Raw genomic sequence first — 16,546 nt, 5'->3', positions numbered from 1 at the left:
ATATCATGGCTACTACTGTACTTATGTGTAACTTGTAGAGTGATGTTGGAAACAGAGCAGTCTCCGTCTCGCCGGAGGACTAACAGTCTGCTGTTATGCCAGATTGTTACAAAATCGATATCCAGGATATTCTGGAGCTGTCAGTCTTCTGTTATTGACCTCCTTGTCCCTGGGGTCACGGTCAGCGTTCATCAACAGGGAACACTCTTCGCAGTAGATGTGATAGAGGGAGATTCTGTCTCAGGGGATGTTTCCTTACTGGTCATTAATTACCCCTTAGAGCCGCCATTACTTCCTGTGTTGGCTATGTGCTGTTGTTTTTATTTTGTTTTTGTCCCCTGGTCATTTAGGTTATACTATAATATATCAGGTTATACTATAATATATCAGGTTATACTATAATACAGTTACTATAATATATCAGGTTATACTATAATATATCAGGTTATACTATAATACAGTTACTATAATATATCAGGTTATACTATAATACAGTTACTATAATATATCAGGTTATACTATAATACAGTTACTATAATATATTAGGTTATACTATAATATATCAGGTTATACTATAATACAGTTACTATAATATATCAGGTTATACTATAATATATCAGGTTATACTATAATACAGTTACTATAATATATCAGGTTATACTATAATCAGGTTATACTATAATATATCAGTTATATTACTATAATATATCAGGTTATACTATAATACAGTTACTATAATATATCAGGTTATACTATAATACAGTTATTATTGTCACGTCCTGGCCAGTATAGGGTTAATTAGTATTGTAGTTTGGTCAGGACGTGACAGAGGGTATTTGTTTTATGTGGTTCGGGGTGGTGTGTTTTTGTTAAAGGGCATTTGCTTTAAGTATTCTGGGGTTTTTGGGTACTGTTTGGTGTTCTGGTATTCTATGTCTAGTCTAGTATGTCTGTTTCTATGTCTGGTTAATTGGGGTTGGGACTCTCAGTTGAAGGCAGGTGTTGTCTATCTGCCTTTGATTGAGAGTCCCATATATGAGGGTGTGTTTGTGTTTGATGTTGTGGGTGATTGTTCTGTGTTCAGCCCTAGGCTTTGCCAGACTGTTTTGTTGTTCGTTCGTTTTCGTGTTTTGTTGTTTTTGGAGTGTTCTTTTGATAATTAAATAAAAGTCAAAATGAGCATACACGTACCTGCTGCATTTTGGTCCTCTTTCACCGACGACAACCGTGACAATTATACTATAATACAGTTACTGATATATTATAGTAACTGTATTATAGTATAACCTGATATATTATAGTAATATAACTGATATATTATAGTATAACCTGATTATAGTATAACCTGATATATTATAGTAACTGTATTATAGTATAACCTGATATATTATAGTAATATAACTGATATATTATAGTATAACCTGATTATAGTATAACCTGATATATTATAGTAACTGTATTATAGTATAACCTGATATATTATAACCTGATATATTATAGTATAACCTGATATATTATAGTAACTGTATTATAGTATAACCTGCTATATTATAGTATAACCTGATATATTATAGTATAACCTGATATATTATAGTAATATAACTGATATATTATAGTATAACCTGATTATAGTATAACCTGATATATTATAGTAACTGTATTATAGTATAACCTGATATATTATAGTAATATAACTGATATATTATAGTATAACCTGATTATAGTATAACCTGATATATTATAGTAACTGTATTATAGTATAACCTGATATATTATAGTATAACCTGATATATTATAGTATAACCTGATATATTATAGTATAACCTGATATATTATAGTAACTGTATTATAGTATAACCTGATATATTATAGTATAACCTGATATATTATAGTATAACCTGATATATTATAGTAACTGTATTATAGTATAACCTGATATATTATAGTAATATAACTGATATATTATAGTATAACCTGATTATAGTATAACCTGATATATTATAGTATAACCTGATATATTATAGTATAACCTGATTATAGTATAACCTGATATATTATAGTAACTGTATTATAGTATAACCCTCTAACCCCCACCCCTCCAGGGCCTGTTAAGTGTCTAAGGGAAGTCAGGTGAATGAAAACATCCTCTTTCTTCTTCTAAAACTAGGAGACACTGTTTGTAGGAGGCCCAAGACAGTAAACATGGACGGTAGCCATTTATTCAAAGGTTGTCGTTTCTTTTCCATTTACCCACAAACCCTGGATGTCATTTCGAGAGAGAGAGAGAGAGAGAGAGAGAGAGTTGACTTTCTTCCTGTAGACATGTCCCCTATTTCCCAGGACTCCAGAGCCCTGTTAAAGAGTCTGAAAGCAGTCAGGTGGAATAAAAACATACCCTATCCACTTATTAAAGATAGAAAAAAGATGTCCCTTCTTTTCCAGGACTCCAGAGCCCTGAGGCTAGTAAGGCAGAAAGAAAACTAGAACCGTAGAACCTGAAAGAGCAGACAGTCCCTGGCAGTGTCAAGGAAGAGGAGGAAGCTGGACAGGAGACAGTCTCTGGCAGTGTACAGGAAGAGGAGAAAGCTGGACAGGAGACAGTCCCTGGCAGTGTACAGGAAGAGGAGAAAGCTGGAGAGGAGACAGTCCCTGGCAGTGTACAGGAAGAGGAGGAAGCTGGAGAGGAGACAGTCCCTGGCAGTGTACAGGAAGAGGAGGAAGCTGGAGAGGAGACAGTCCCTGGCAGTGTACAGGAAGAGGAGAAAGCTGGAGAGGAGACAGTCCCTGGCAGTGTACAGGAAGAGGAGGAAGCTGGAGAGGAGACAGTCCCTGGCAGTGTACAGGAAGAGGAGGAAGCTGGACAGGAGACAGTCCCTGGCAGTGTACAGGAAGAGGAGAAAGCTGGAGAGGAGACAGCCCCTGGCAGTGTACAGGAAGAGGAGGAAGCTGGAGAGGAGACAGTCTCTGGCAGTGTACAGGAAGAGGAGGAAGCTGGAGAGGAGACAGTCTCTGGCAGTGTACAGGAAGAGGAGGAAGCTGGACAGGAGACAGTCCCTGGCAGTGTACAGGAAGAGGAGAAAGCTGGAGAGGAGACAGCCCCTGGCAGTGTACAGGAAGAGGAGGAAGCTGGAGAGGAGACAGACAGTCTCTGGCAGTGTACAGGAAGAGGAGGAAGCTGGAGAGGAGACAGTCCCTGGCAGTGTACAGGAAGAGGAGGAAGCTGGAGAGGAGACAGTCCCTGGCAGTGTACAGGAAGAGGAGGAAGCTGGAGAGGAGACAGTCCCTGGCAGTGTACAGGAAGAGGAGGAAGCTGGAGAGGAGACAGTCCCTGGCAGTGTACAGGAAGAGGAGGAAGCTGGAGAGGAGACAGGGTTATTAAGGATAATGTTTTGTCTAAATATGGACATTTCATAGTCATCTCTGCCGATGCCTGGGGAGATACAACTATGGCTCCTTATCAAATGGCATCCTATTCCCTACATAGTGCACTACCCAATGGGCCCTGGTTAAAGTATTGCGCTATATAGGGAATAGGGTGCCATTTGGAACACATTATATGACTCAGAGATGGTGGGTGTTCTTCCTCTGAAAGATAACCGGTGGGACAACATATCTGCACAGATGGAAAGAGAACGGAGAGAAAAGAAAGCTGTGTTGGAAAACAGAATCTGTGTTTGTTTCTCCTCAAGTCAGGCTTTTAGAATGTGGAACGGTTATGTTGCTGGATACAGGAGGGGTTTGTTTCTCCTCAAGTCAGGCTTTTAGAATGTGGAACGGTTATGTTGCTGGATACAGGAGGGGTTTGTTTCTCCTCAAGTCAGGCTTTTAGAATGTGGAACGGTTATGTTGCTGCATACAGGAGGGGGTTGTTTCTCCTCAAGTCAGGCTTTTAGAATGTGGAACGGTTATGTTGCTGGATACAGGAGGGGTTTGTTTCTCCTCAAGTCAGGCTTTTAGAATGTGGAACGGTTATGTTGCTGGATACAGGAGGGGTTTGTTTCTCCTCAAGTCAGGCTTTTAGAATGTGGAACGGTTATGTTGCTGGATACAGGAGGGGTTTGTTTCTCCTCAAGTCAGGCTTTTAGAATGTGGAACGGTTATGTTGCTGGATACAGGAGGGGTTTGTTTCTCCTCAAGTCAGGCTTTTAGAATGTGGAACGGTTATGTTGCTGGATACAGGAGGGGTTTGTTTCTCCTCAAGTCAGGCTTTTAGAATGTGGAACGGTTATGTTGCTGGATACAGGAGGGGTTTGTTTCTCCTCAAGTCAGGCTTTTAGAATGTGGAACGGTTATGTTGCTGGATACAGGAGGGGTTTGTTTCTCCTCAAGTCAGGCTTTTAGAATGTGGAACGGTTATGTTGCTGGATACAGGAGGGGTTTGTTTCTCCTCAAGTCAGGCTTTTAGAATGTGGAACGGTTATGTTGCTGGATACAGGAGGGGTTTGTTTCTCCTCAAGTCAGGCTTTTAGAATGTGGAACGGTTATGTTGCTGGATACAGGAGGGGTTTGTTTCTCCTCAAGTCAGGCTTTTAGAATGTGGAACGGTTATGTTGCTGGATACAGGAGGGGTTTGTTTCTCCTCAAGTCAGGCTTTTAGAATGTGGAACGGTTATGTTGCTGGATACAGGAGGGGGTTGTTTCTCCTCAAGTCAGGCTTTTAGAATGTGGAACGGTTATGTTGCTGGATACAGGAGGGGTTTGTTTCTCCTCAAGTCAGGCTTTTAGAATGTGGAACGGTTATGTTGCTGGATACAGGAGGGGTTTGTTTCTCCTCAAGTCAGGCTTTTAGAATGTGGAACGGTTATGTTGCTGGATACAGGAGGGGTTTGTTTCTCCTCAAGTCAGGCTTTTAGAATGTGGAACGGTTATGTTGCTGGATACAGGAGGGGTTTGTTTCTCCTCAAGTCAGGCTTTTAGAATGTGGAACGGTTATGTTGCTGCATACAGGAGGGGTTTGTTTCTCCTCAAGTCAGGCTTTTAGAATGTGGAACGGTTATGTTGCTGGATACAGGAGGGGTTTGTTTCTCATCAAGTCAGGCTTTTAGAATGTGGAACGGTTATGTTGCTGGATACAGGAGGGGTTTGTTTCTCCTCAAGTCAGGCTTTTAGAATGTGGAACGGTTATGTTGCTGGATACAGGAGGGGTTTGTTTCTCCTCAAGTCAGGCTTTTAGAATGTGGAACGGTTATGTTGCTGGATACAGGAGGGGTTTGTTTCTCCTCAAGTCAGGCTTTTAGAATGTGGAACGGTTATGTTGCTGGATACAGGAGGGGTTTGTTTCTCCTCAAGTCAGGCTTTTAGAATGTGGAACGGTTATGTTGCTGGATACAGGAGGGGTTTGTTTCTCATCAAGTCAGGCTTTTAGAATGTGGAACGGTTATGTTGCTGGATACAGGAGGGGTTTGTTTCTCCTCAAGTCAGGCTTTTAGAATGTGGAACGGTTATGTTGCTGGATACAGGAGGGGTTTGTTTCTCCTCAAGTCAGGCTTTTAGAATGTGGAACGGTTATGTTGCTGGATACAGGAGGGGTTTGTTTCTCCTCAAGTCAGGCTTTTAGAATGTGGAACGGTTATGTTGCTGGATACAGGAGGGGTTTGTTTCTCCTCAAGTCAGGCTTTTAGAATGTGGAACGGTTATGTTGCTGGATACAGGAGGGGTTTGTTTCTCCTCAAGTCAGGCTTTTAGAATGTGGAACGGTTATGTTGCTGGATACAGGAGGGGTTTGTTTCTCCTCAAGTCAGGCTTTTAGAATGTGGAACGGTTATGTTGCTGGATACAGGAGGGGTTTGTTTCTCCTCAAGTCAGGCTTTTAGAATGTGGAACGGTTATGTTGCTGGATACAGGAGGGGTTTGTTTCTCCTCAAGTCAGGCTTTTAGAATGTGGAACGGTTATGTTGCTGGATAAAGGAGGGGTTTGTTTCTCCTCAAGTCAGGCTTTTAGAATGTGGAACGGTTATGTTGCTGGATACAGGAGGGGTTTGTTTCTCCTCAAGTCAGGCTTTTAGAATGTGGAACGGTTATGTTGCTGGATAAAGGAGGGGTTTGTTTCTCCTCAAGTCAGGCTTTTAGAATGTGGAACGGTTATGTTGCTGGATACAGGAGGGGTTTGTTTCTCCTCAAGTCAGGCTTTTAGAATGTGGAACGGTTATGTTGCTGGATACAGGAGGGGGTTGTTTCTCCTCAAGTCAGGCTTTTAGAATGTGGAACGGTTATGTTGCTGGATACGGGGGGGGTTTGTTTCTCCTCAAGTCAGGCTTTTAGAATGTGGAACGGTTATGTTGCTGGATACAGGAGGGGTTTGTTTCTCCTCAAGTCAGGCTTTTAGAATGTGGAACGGTTATGTTGCTGGATACAGGAGGGGTTTGTTTCTCCTCAAGTCAGGCTTTTAGAATGTGGAACGGTTATGTTGCTGGATACAGGAGGGGTTTGTTTCTCCTCAAGTCAGGCTTTTAGAATGTGGAACGGTTATGTTGCTGGATACAGGAGGGGTTTGTTTCTCATCAAGTCAGGCTTTTAGAATGTGGAACGGTTATGTTGCTGGATACAGGAGGGGTTTGTTTCTCCTCAAGTCAGGCTTTTAGAATGTGGAACGGTTATGTTGCTGGATACAGGAGGGGTTTGTTTCTCCTCAAGTCAGGCTTTTAGAATGTGGAACGGTTATGTTGCTGGATACAGGAGGGGTTTGTTTCTCCTCAAGTCAGGCTTTTAGAATGTGGAACGGTTATGTTGCTGGATACGGGGGGGGGGGGGGACATAAGGGATTGGGGTAAATCTTATTTTTAACGGATGACATGCGCCCACACACGACCTTTCGACCTTGACCTCTCTGGCCGGTCACTGTTCCCAGGCCTGTCTGGGATCCTCTTTATAGGGCTGACCACTGCATGACCCTTAGGACTGGTACTAAACCAGGTCAGCTGGAGGTAATCAGTTCACCATCTGGAACAAATGACACGTTAACTAAAAGTGGTTTTCCTTCTTTTGAAGGGGTTCCACCTTGAGAAAGAGAGAGAGACAGAGAGAAAGGGACAGAGAGACAGGGACAGAGAGAGGGAGGAAGGGAGAGAGAGGGACAGAGAGAGAGAGAGAAAGAGAAAGAGAAATAGAGAGAGCGAGAGAGAGAGAGAGAGAGAGAGAGAGAGAGAGAGAAAGAGGGACAGAGAGAGAGACAGATAGAGAGAGAGGGACAGAGAGGGACAGATAGAGAGAGAGGGAGGAAGGGAGAGAGAGAGGAAGGGAGAGAGACAGAGTGTGAAAGTGATTGTAGAAGTGTCAGTGGATGGATGGTAATGTAGTAATGTTGGTAGAGATCTAATGCAGCTTAGACATTCCCTGCCTCCTCTGCTCTGCTTGGAAAGTGTTACAGATTTCCCTGTGTCTTTTAGAGGTGAATAGTGCAGTGTGTCTCTCTTTCTCATCCATTCCTGTTTGTGTTTTCCCACACTGTGTGTTTTAGAGAGGTAACAGAGTGTTATAGAGAGGTAACAGAGTGTTATAGAGAGGTAACAGAGTGTTATAGAGAGGTAACAGAGTGTTATAGAGAGGTAACAGAGTGTTATAGAGAGGTAACAGAGAGTTATAGAGAGGTAACAGAGTGTTATAGAGAGGTAACAGAGTGTTATAGAGAGGTAACAGAGTGTTATAGAGAGGTAACAGAGTGTTATAGAGAGGTAACAGAGTGTTATAGAGAGGTAACAGAGTGTTATAGAGAGGTAACAGAGTGTTATAGAGCGGTAACAGAGTGTTACTATAGAGAGGTAACAGAGTGTTATAGAGAGGTAACAGAGTGTTATAGAGAGGTAACAGAGTGTTATAGAGAGGTAACAGAGTGTTATAGAGCGGTAACAGAGTGTTACTATAGAGAGGTAACAGAGTGTTACTATAGAGAGGTAACAGAGTGTTATAGAGAGGTAACAGAGTGTTATAGAGAGGTAACAGAGTGTTATAGAGAGGTAACAGAGTGTTATAGAGAGGTAACAGAGTGTTATAGAGCGGTAACAGAGTGTTACTATAGAGAGGTAACAGAGTGTTATAGAGCGGTAACAGAGTGTTATAGAGAGGTAACAGTGTGTTATAGAGAGGTAACAGAGTATTATTATAGATAGGTAATAGAGTGTTGTAGGGAGGTAACAGAGTGTTATAGAGAGGTAACAGAGTGTTATAGAGGGGTAACAGAGTGTTATAGAGAGGTAACAGAGTGTTATAGAGAGGTAACAGAGTTTTATAGAGCGGTAACAGAGTGTTACTATAGAGAGGTAACAGAGTGTTATAGAGAGGTAACAGAGTGTTATAGAGAGGTAACAGAGTGTTATAGAGAGGTAACAGAGTGTTATAGAGCGGTAACAGAGTGTTACTATAGAGAGGTAACAGAGTGTTATAGAGAGGTAACAGAGTGTTATAGAGAGGTAACAGAGTGTTATAGAGAGGTAACAGAGTGTTATAGAGCGTTAACAGAGTGTTACTATAGAGAGGTAACAGAGTGTTATAGAGAGGTAACGGAGTGTTATAGATAGATAACAGAGTGTTATAGAGAGGTAACAAAGTGTTATAGAGAGGTAACAGAGTGTTATAGAGGGGTAACAGAGTGTTATAGAGAGGTAACAGAGTGTTATAGAGAGGTAACAGAGTGTTATAGAGAGGTAACAGAGTGTTATAGAGAGGTAACAGAGTGTTATAGAGAGGTAACAGAGTGTTATAGAGCGGTAACAGAGTGTTATAGAGAGGTAACAGTGTGTTATAGAGAGGTAACAGAGTATTATTATAGATAGGTAATAGAGTGTTGTAGGGAGGTAACAGAGTGTTATAGAGAGGTAACAGAGTGTTATAGAGGGGTAACAGAGTGTTATAGAGAGGTAACAGAGTGTTATAGAGCGGTAACAGAGTGTTACTATAGAGAGGTAACAGAGTGTTATAGAGAGGTAACAGAGTGTTATAGAGAGGTAACAGAGTGTTATAGAGAGGTAACAGAGTGTTATAGAGCGGTAACAGAGTGTTACTATAGAGAGGTAACAGAGTGTTACTATAGAGAGGTAACAGAGTGTTATAGAGAGGTAACAGAGTGTTATAGAGAGGTAACAGAGTGTTATAGAGAGGTAACAGAGTGTTATAGAGAGGTAACAGAGTGTTATAGAGCGGTAACAGAGTGTTACTATAGAGAGGTAACAGAGTGTTATAGAGCGGTAACAGAGTGTTATAGAGAGGTAACAGTGTGTTATAGAGAGGTAACAGAGTATTATTATAGATAGGTAATAGAGTGTTGTAGGGAGGTAACAGAGTGTTATAGAGAGGTAACAGAGTGTTATAGAGGGGTAACAGAGTGTTATAGAGAGGTAACAGAGTGTTATAGAGAGGTAACAGAGTTTTATAGAGCGGTAACAGAGTGTTACTATAGAGAGGTAACAGAGTGTTATAGAGAGGTAACAGAGTGTTATAGAGAGGTAACAGAGTGTTATAGAGAGGTAACAGAGTGTTATAGAGAGGTAACAGAGTGTTATAGAGCGGTAACAGAGTGTTACTATAGAGAGGTAACAGAGTGTTATAGAGAGGTAACAGAGTGTTATAGAGAGGTAACAGAGTGTTATAGAGAGGTAACAGAGTGTTATAGAGCGTTAACAGAGTGTTACTATAGAGAGGTAACAGAGTGTTATAGAGAGGTAACGGAGTGTTATAGATAGATAACAGAGTGTTATAGAGAGGTAACAAAGTGTTATAGAGAGGTAACAGAGTGTTATAGAGGGGTAACAGAGTGTTATAGAGAGGTAACAGAGTGTTATAGAGAGGTAACAGAGTGTTATAGAGAGGTAACAGAGTGTTATAGAGAGGTAACAGAGTGTTATAGAGAGGTAACAGAGTGTTATAGAGCGGTAACAGAGTGTTATAGAGAGGTAACAGTGTGTTATAGAGAGGTAACAGAGTATTATTATAGATAGGTAATAGAGTGTTGTAGGGAGGTAACAGAGTGTTATAGAGAGGTAACAGAGTGTTATAGAGGGGTAACAGAGGGTTATAGAGAGGTAACAGAGTGTTATAGAGAGGTAACAGAGTGTTATAGAGCGGTAACAGAGTGTTACTATAGAGAGGTAACAGAGTGTTATAGAGAGGTAACAGAGTGTTATAGAGAGGTAACAGAGTGTTATAGAGAGGTAACAGAGTTTTATAGAGAGGTAACAGAGTGTTATAGAGCGGTAACAGAGTGTTACTATAGAGAGGTAACAGAGTGTTATAGAGAGGTAACAGAGTGTTATAGAGAGGTAACAGAGTGGTGTAGAGAGGTAACAGAGTGTTATAGAGGGGTAACAGTGTTATAGAGAGGTAACAGAGTGTTATAGAGAGGTAACAGAGTGTTAGTATAGAGAGGTAACAGAGTGTTATAGAGAGGTAACAGAGAGTTATAGAGAGGTAACAGAGTGTTAGTATAGAGAGGTAACAGAGAGTTATAGATAGATAACAGAGTGTTATAGATAGATAACAGAGTGTTATAGAGAGGTAACAGAGTGTTATAGAGAGGTAACAGAGTGTTATAGAGAGGTAACAGAGTGTTATAGAGAGGTAACAGAGTGTTATAGAGAGGTAACAGTGTGTTATAGAGAGGTAACAGTGTGTTATAGAGAGGTAACAGAGTGTTATAGAGAGGTAACAGAGTGTTATAGAGAGGTAACAGAGTGTTAGTACAGAGAGGTAACAGAGTGTTATAGAGAGGTAACAGAGTGTTATATAGCAGTAACAGAGTGTTACTATAGAGAGGTAACAGAGTGTTATAGAGAGGTAACAGAGTGCTATAGAGAGGTAACAGAGTGTTATAGAGAGGTAACAGAGTGTTACAGAGAGGTAACAGAGTGTTATAGAGCGGTAACAGAGTGTTACTATAGAGAGGTAACAGAGTGTTATAGAGAGGTAACAGAGTGGTGTAGAGAGGTAACAGAGGGTTATAGAGGGGTAACAGTGTTATAGAGAGGTAACAGAGTGTTATAGAGAGGTAACAGAGTGTTAGTATAGAGAGGTAACAGAGTGTTATAGAGAGGTAACAGAGAGTTATAGAGAGGTAACAGAGTGTTAGTATAGAGAGGTAACAGAGAGTTATAGAGAGGTAACAGAGTGTTAGTATAGAGAGGTAACAGAGAGTTATAGATAGATAACAGAGTGTTATAGATAGATAACAGAGTGTTATAGAGAGGTAACAGAGTGTTATAGATAGATAACAGAGTGTTATAGAGAGGTAACAAAGTGTTATAGAGAGGTAACAGAGTGGTGTAGAGATGTAACAGAGTGTTATAGAGAGGTAACAGAGTGTTATAGAGAGGTAACAGTGTGTTATAGAGAGGTAACAGAGTGTTATAGAGAGGTAACAGAGTGTTATAGAGAGGTAACAGAGTGTTATAGAGAGGTAACAGAGTGTTAGTATGGAGAGGTAACAGAGTGTTATAGAGCGGTAACAGAGTGTTATAGAGCGGTAACAGAGTGTTACTATAGAGAGGTAACAGAGTGTTATAGAGAGGTAACAGAGTGTTATAGAGGTAACAGAGTGTTATAGAGAGGTAACAGAGTGTTATAGAGAGGTAACAGAGTGTTATAGAGCGGTAACAGAGTGTTACTATAGAGAGGTAACAGAGAGTTATAGATAGATAACAGAGTGTTATAGAGAGGTAACAGAGTGTTATAGATAGATAACAGAGTGTTTTAGGGAGGTAACAAAGTGTTATAGAGAGGTAACAGAGTGTTATAGAGAGGTAACAGAGTGTTATAGAGAGGTAACAGTGTGTTATAGAGAGGTAACAGAGTGTTATAGAGAGGTAACAGAGTGTTATAGAGAGGTAACAGAGTGTTATAGAGAGGTAACAGAGTGTTATAGAGCATTAACTGAGTATTACTATAGAGAGGTAACAGAGTGTTATAGAGAGGTAATTTGAGAGTTATAGAGAGGTAACAGAGTGTTATAGAGAGGTAACAGAGTGTTACAGAGAGGTAACAGAGTGTTATAGAGCGGTAACAGAGTGTTACTATAGAGAGGTAACAGAGTGTTATAGAGAGGTAACAGAGTGGTGTAGAGAGGTAACAGAGTGTTATAGAGGGGTAACAGTGTTATAGAGAGGTAACAGAGTGTTATAGAGAGGTAACAGAGTGTTATAGAGAGGTAACAGAGTGTTAGTATAGAGAGGTAACAGAGTGTTATAGAGAGGTAACAGAGAGTTATAGAGAGGTAACAGACTGTTAGTATAGAGAGGTAACAGAGAGTTATAGATAGATAACAGAGTGTTATAGATAGATAACAGAGCGTTATAGAGAGGTAACAGAGTGTTATAGATAGATAACAGAGTGTTATAGAGAGGTAACAAAGTGTTATAGAGAGGTAACAGAGTGTTATAGAGAGGTAACAGAGTGTTATAGAGAGGTAACAGAGTGTTATAGAGAGGTAACAGAGTGTTATAGAGAGGTAACAGAGTATTATAGAGAGGTAACAGAGTGTTATAGAGAGGTAACAGAGTGTTATAGAGAGGTAACAGAGTGTTATAGATAGATAACAGAGTGTTATAGATAGATAACAGAGTGTTATAGAGAGGTAACAGAGTGTTATAGATAGATAACAGAGTGTTATAGAGAGGTAACAGAGTGTTATAGAGAGGTAACAGAGTGTTATAGAGAGGTAACAGAGTGTTATAGAGAGGTAAACAGAGTGTTATAGAGAGGTAACAGAGTGTTATAGAGAGGTAACAGAGTGTTATTATAGAGAGGTAACAGAGTGTTATAGAGAGGTAACAGAGTGTTATAGAGAGGTAACAGAGTGTTATAGAGAGGTAACAGAGTGTTATAGAGAGGGTTTATTTCCCATCTTGTGAGTGTTTGGTAGGAAGTAAGTGTACAGTGTGTGTGTTGGCAAGGTAACAGGCAGTACAGAGTGTCTCTATCTAGTTCCTGTCTGATGTTTTGCTGTTCAGGACACAGTCAATCACTCTCTTGTTGGCACCAGTCAATCCAGATGTCTCCCCTGTGAATTCAACTCTGGTTTCCATGGTGATATATCTCTCTCCTGCTCTGGGCTGTCAGTGTGTCTCACACTTTCCCCCCTCTCTCTTTCTCCCCTCTCTCCACCTTCCTCTCCCTCCCTCCCTCCCTCCCTCCCTGCCTCCCTCCCTCCCTGCTGTCCCCCCTCCATCCCCCTCCCTTCCTCCCCCATCCCTCCCTCCCTCTGTCAGAACCTGCAGGTTGATGTGAGGAGGTTAAACGTGTCTCTTCTAAAGCGGTTCAGAGAGGGGGTAGCTGCTGCTCTGGACATCTCCCCCAGACACCTCCACATCAACAGACTCAATGTAAGACACACACACACACACACACACACACACACACACACACACACACACACACACACACACACACACACACACACACACACACACACACACACACACACACACACACACACACATTCAACACCCTTTACTGACAATAGACATTGATAAGGATGACTTTAAACTAGTTTCCACTGAATACAGATTGTTGTGGTTAATACAGACTGGCCAGACCTACATAACAACACATCCCACAAACCACTTCACCGCTGTACAATAGTTCAAGCTTAATGTGAGGTTGTCTGTGGATATCATTAAATCTAAGCGTTATCTAACATCCTCTTCCTCCTCTACCCCCCCCAATAGGAGAGGAAGAATGGCATTGAGCTGTATGTGTCATCTGATAGGCCAGGGGCCACGGAGCCCCTCCCAGCAGAGGAAGTTATCCAATCACTGAACATCAACATCCTGCATCGTAGCCTGGGTCACTTCGGCATCACAGAGGTCTCCTCAGAGGTGCGCTACTTCCTGTATGTGTGCACGTGTGTATGTGTATGTGCATGTGTGTGTGTGTGTGTGTGTGTGTGTGTGTGTGTGTGTGTGTGTGTGTGTGTGTGTGTGTGTGTGTACGTACAAGCATGCGTGCGTTCGTTCACACGTGCGTGTCACAGCTAGGTGTATAAATATTTACGTTTGTAGCACTGAGCCCAATGCAAGTCTTTCATCCATAACATACTACAATCTCCTTCATGTGAATGGATCCTCTGTTGTAGTTGTCTAGGAGCTCTTTGAAGCTCTGTCCTGCTGGATTTACACCTGACAGAGAAGAGAAGGGTACCTTTGATCACAACGCACACAGAAGTCCTAATGGTTCCTCTGTGTTGGGCTTTATGCTCTGTGTTATTAGTCCTAATGGTTCCTCTGTGTTGGGCTTTATGCTCTGTGTTATTAGTCCTAATGGTTCCTCTGTGTTGGGCTTTATGCTCTGTGTTATTAGTCCTAATGGTTCCTCTGTGTTGGGCTTTATGCTCTGTGTTATTAGTCCTAATGGTTCCTCTGTGTTGGGCTTTATGCTCTGTGTTATTAGTCCTAATGGTTCCTCTGTGTTGGGCTTTATGCTCTGTGTTATTAGTCCTAATGGTTCCTCTGTGTTGGGCTTTATGCTCTGTGTTATTAGTCCTAATGGTTCCTCTGTGTTGGGCTTTATGCTCTGTGTTATTAGTCCTAATGGTTCCTCTGTGTTGGGCTTTATGCTCTGTGTTATTAGTCCTAATGGTTCCTCTGTGTTGGGCTTTATGCTCTGTGTTATTAGTCCTAATGGTTCCTCTGTGTTGGGCTTTATGCTCTGTGTTATTAGTCCTAATGGTTCCTCTGTGTTGGGCTTTATGCTCTGTGTTATTAGTCCTAATGGTTCCTCTGTGTTGGGCTTTATGCTCTGTGTTATTAGTCCTAATGGTTCCTCTGTGTTGGGCTTTATGCTCTGTGTTATTAGTCCTAATGGTTCCTCTGTGTTGGGCTTTATGCTCTGTGTTATTAGTCCTAATGGTTCCTCTGTGTTGGGCTTTATGCTCTGTGTTATTAGTCCTAATGGTTCCTCTGTGTTGGGCTTTATGCTCTGTGTTATTAGTCCTAATGGTTCCTCTGTGTTGGGCTTTATGCTCTGTGTTATTAGTCCTAATGGTTCCTCTGTGTTGGGCTTTATGCTCTGTGTTATTAGTCCTAATGGTTCCTCTGTGTTGGGCTTTATGCTCTGTGTTATTAGTCCTAATGGTTCCTCTGTGTTGGGCTTTATGCTCTGTGTTATTAGTCCTAATGGTTCCTCTGTGTTGGGCTTTATGCTCTGTGTTATTAGTCCTAATGGTTCCTCTGTGTTGGGCTTTATGCTCTGTGTTATTAGTCCTAATGGTTCCTCTGTGTTGGGCTTTATGCTCTGTGTTATTAGTCCTAATGGTTCCTCTGTGTTGGGCTTTATGCTCTGTGTTATTAGTCCTAATGGTTCCTCTGTGTTGGGCTTTATGCTCTGTGTTATTAGTCCTAATGGTTCCTCTGTGTTGGGCTTTATGCTCTGTGTTATTAGTCCTAATGGTTCCTCTGTGTTGGGCTTTATGCTCTGTGTTATTAGTCCTAATGGTTCCTCTGTGTTGGGCTTTATGCTCTGTGTTATTAGTCCTAATGGTTCCTCTGTGTTGGGCTTTATGCTCTGTGTTATTAGTCCTAATGGTTCCTCTGTGTTGGGCTTTATGCTCTGTGTTATTAGTCCTAATGGTTCCTCTGTGTTGGGCTTTATGCTCTGTGTTATTAGTCCTAATGGTTCCTCTGTGTTGGGCTTTATGCTCTGTGTTATTAGTCCTAATGGTTCCTCTGTGTTGGGCTTTATGCTCTGTGTTAGGTAGTTTGTTAGCTTGTTGTTTTTCACCGAGAGTTGGGCGTGTTTTTCATCACAGCCCTAAAGATCTGAAAGACCTCCATCACTCACAACATATCATTTGGTTCTTTCCCTCCCTCTTTCCCTCTTTTCTCTCATCCCTCCCTCCCTCCCTCCCTCCCTCCCTCCCTCCCTCCCTCCCTCCCTCCCTCGTTAGTGTTGTGTGTGTAGTGAATCAGGGAACAGACATTAGTACCAGGATGTGTTCTGAAGATGATGTCCAGAAAGACCTAGAACAGGCTGCTCCTCTCTCTCTCTGTCTCTCTGTCTCTCTGTCTCTCTGTCTCTCTGTCTCTCTGTCTCTCTGTCTCTCTGTCTCTCTCGCTCTCTCTCTCTCTCTCGCTCTCTCTCTCTCTCTCTCTCTCTCTCTCTGTCTCTCTGTCTCTCTGTCTCTCTGTCTCTCTGTCTCTCTGTCTCTCTCTCTCTCTGTCTCTCTGTCTCTCTGTCTCTCTGTCTCTCTGTCTCTCTCGCTCTCTCTCTCTCTCTCGCTCTCTCTCTCTCTCTCTCTCTCCCTCCAAAATTGACTTTATTGACATGGCAAGTTAATTATTACTTTAATTGTCAAAGTATACATATAGAAAAATAAAATAAATTAAAAATTATATATATATAAAATATATAGAGAGAGAAATAAATGGTGGGACCAACAGCAATAATTATAATAGTAGTGGACATGGGATTACCATTAACAACAACAATAATATTAATCAGAACAACAACACATTAAAGCGATGGTAGTAGACCAGTGTCAACATGACTGAGAAGACACATGACATTCTCTCTCTGTCTCGCTCGCTCTCTCTGTCTCGCTCGCTCTCTCTGTCTCGCTCGCTCTCTC

General features: G+C 41.5%; 1 protein-coding gene across 1 annotated transcript in view; it reads left to right on the top strand.

Moving 5' to 3' along the window:
- The first annotated feature begins 2,322 nt into the window (after window positions 1-2,322).
- Window positions 2,323-16,546, top strand: part of ptprr (protein tyrosine phosphatase receptor type R) — a 46,999-nt gene continuing 32,775 nt past the window's right edge. The window contains exons 1-4 of the mRNA XM_029748449.1: window positions 2,323-2,373; window positions 2,493-3,371; window positions 13,191-13,304; window positions 13,650-13,829. Coding sequence (XP_029604309.1) covers window positions 2,323-2,373; window positions 2,493-3,371; window positions 13,191-13,304; window positions 13,650-13,829 — 1,224 coding nt within the window. The remainder of the gene's footprint in view (window positions 2,374-2,492; window positions 3,372-13,190; window positions 13,305-13,649; window positions 13,830-16,546) is intronic.

Source organism: Salmo trutta, unplaced genomic scaffold (genome assembly GCF_901001165.1).
Source record: "Salmo trutta unplaced genomic scaffold, fSalTru1.1, whole genome shotgun sequence".
Taxonomy (NCBI): Eukaryota; Metazoa; Chordata; class Actinopteri; order Salmoniformes; family Salmonidae; genus Salmo; species Salmo trutta.
This window is presented reverse-complemented; position numbering and strand designations above follow the sequence as displayed.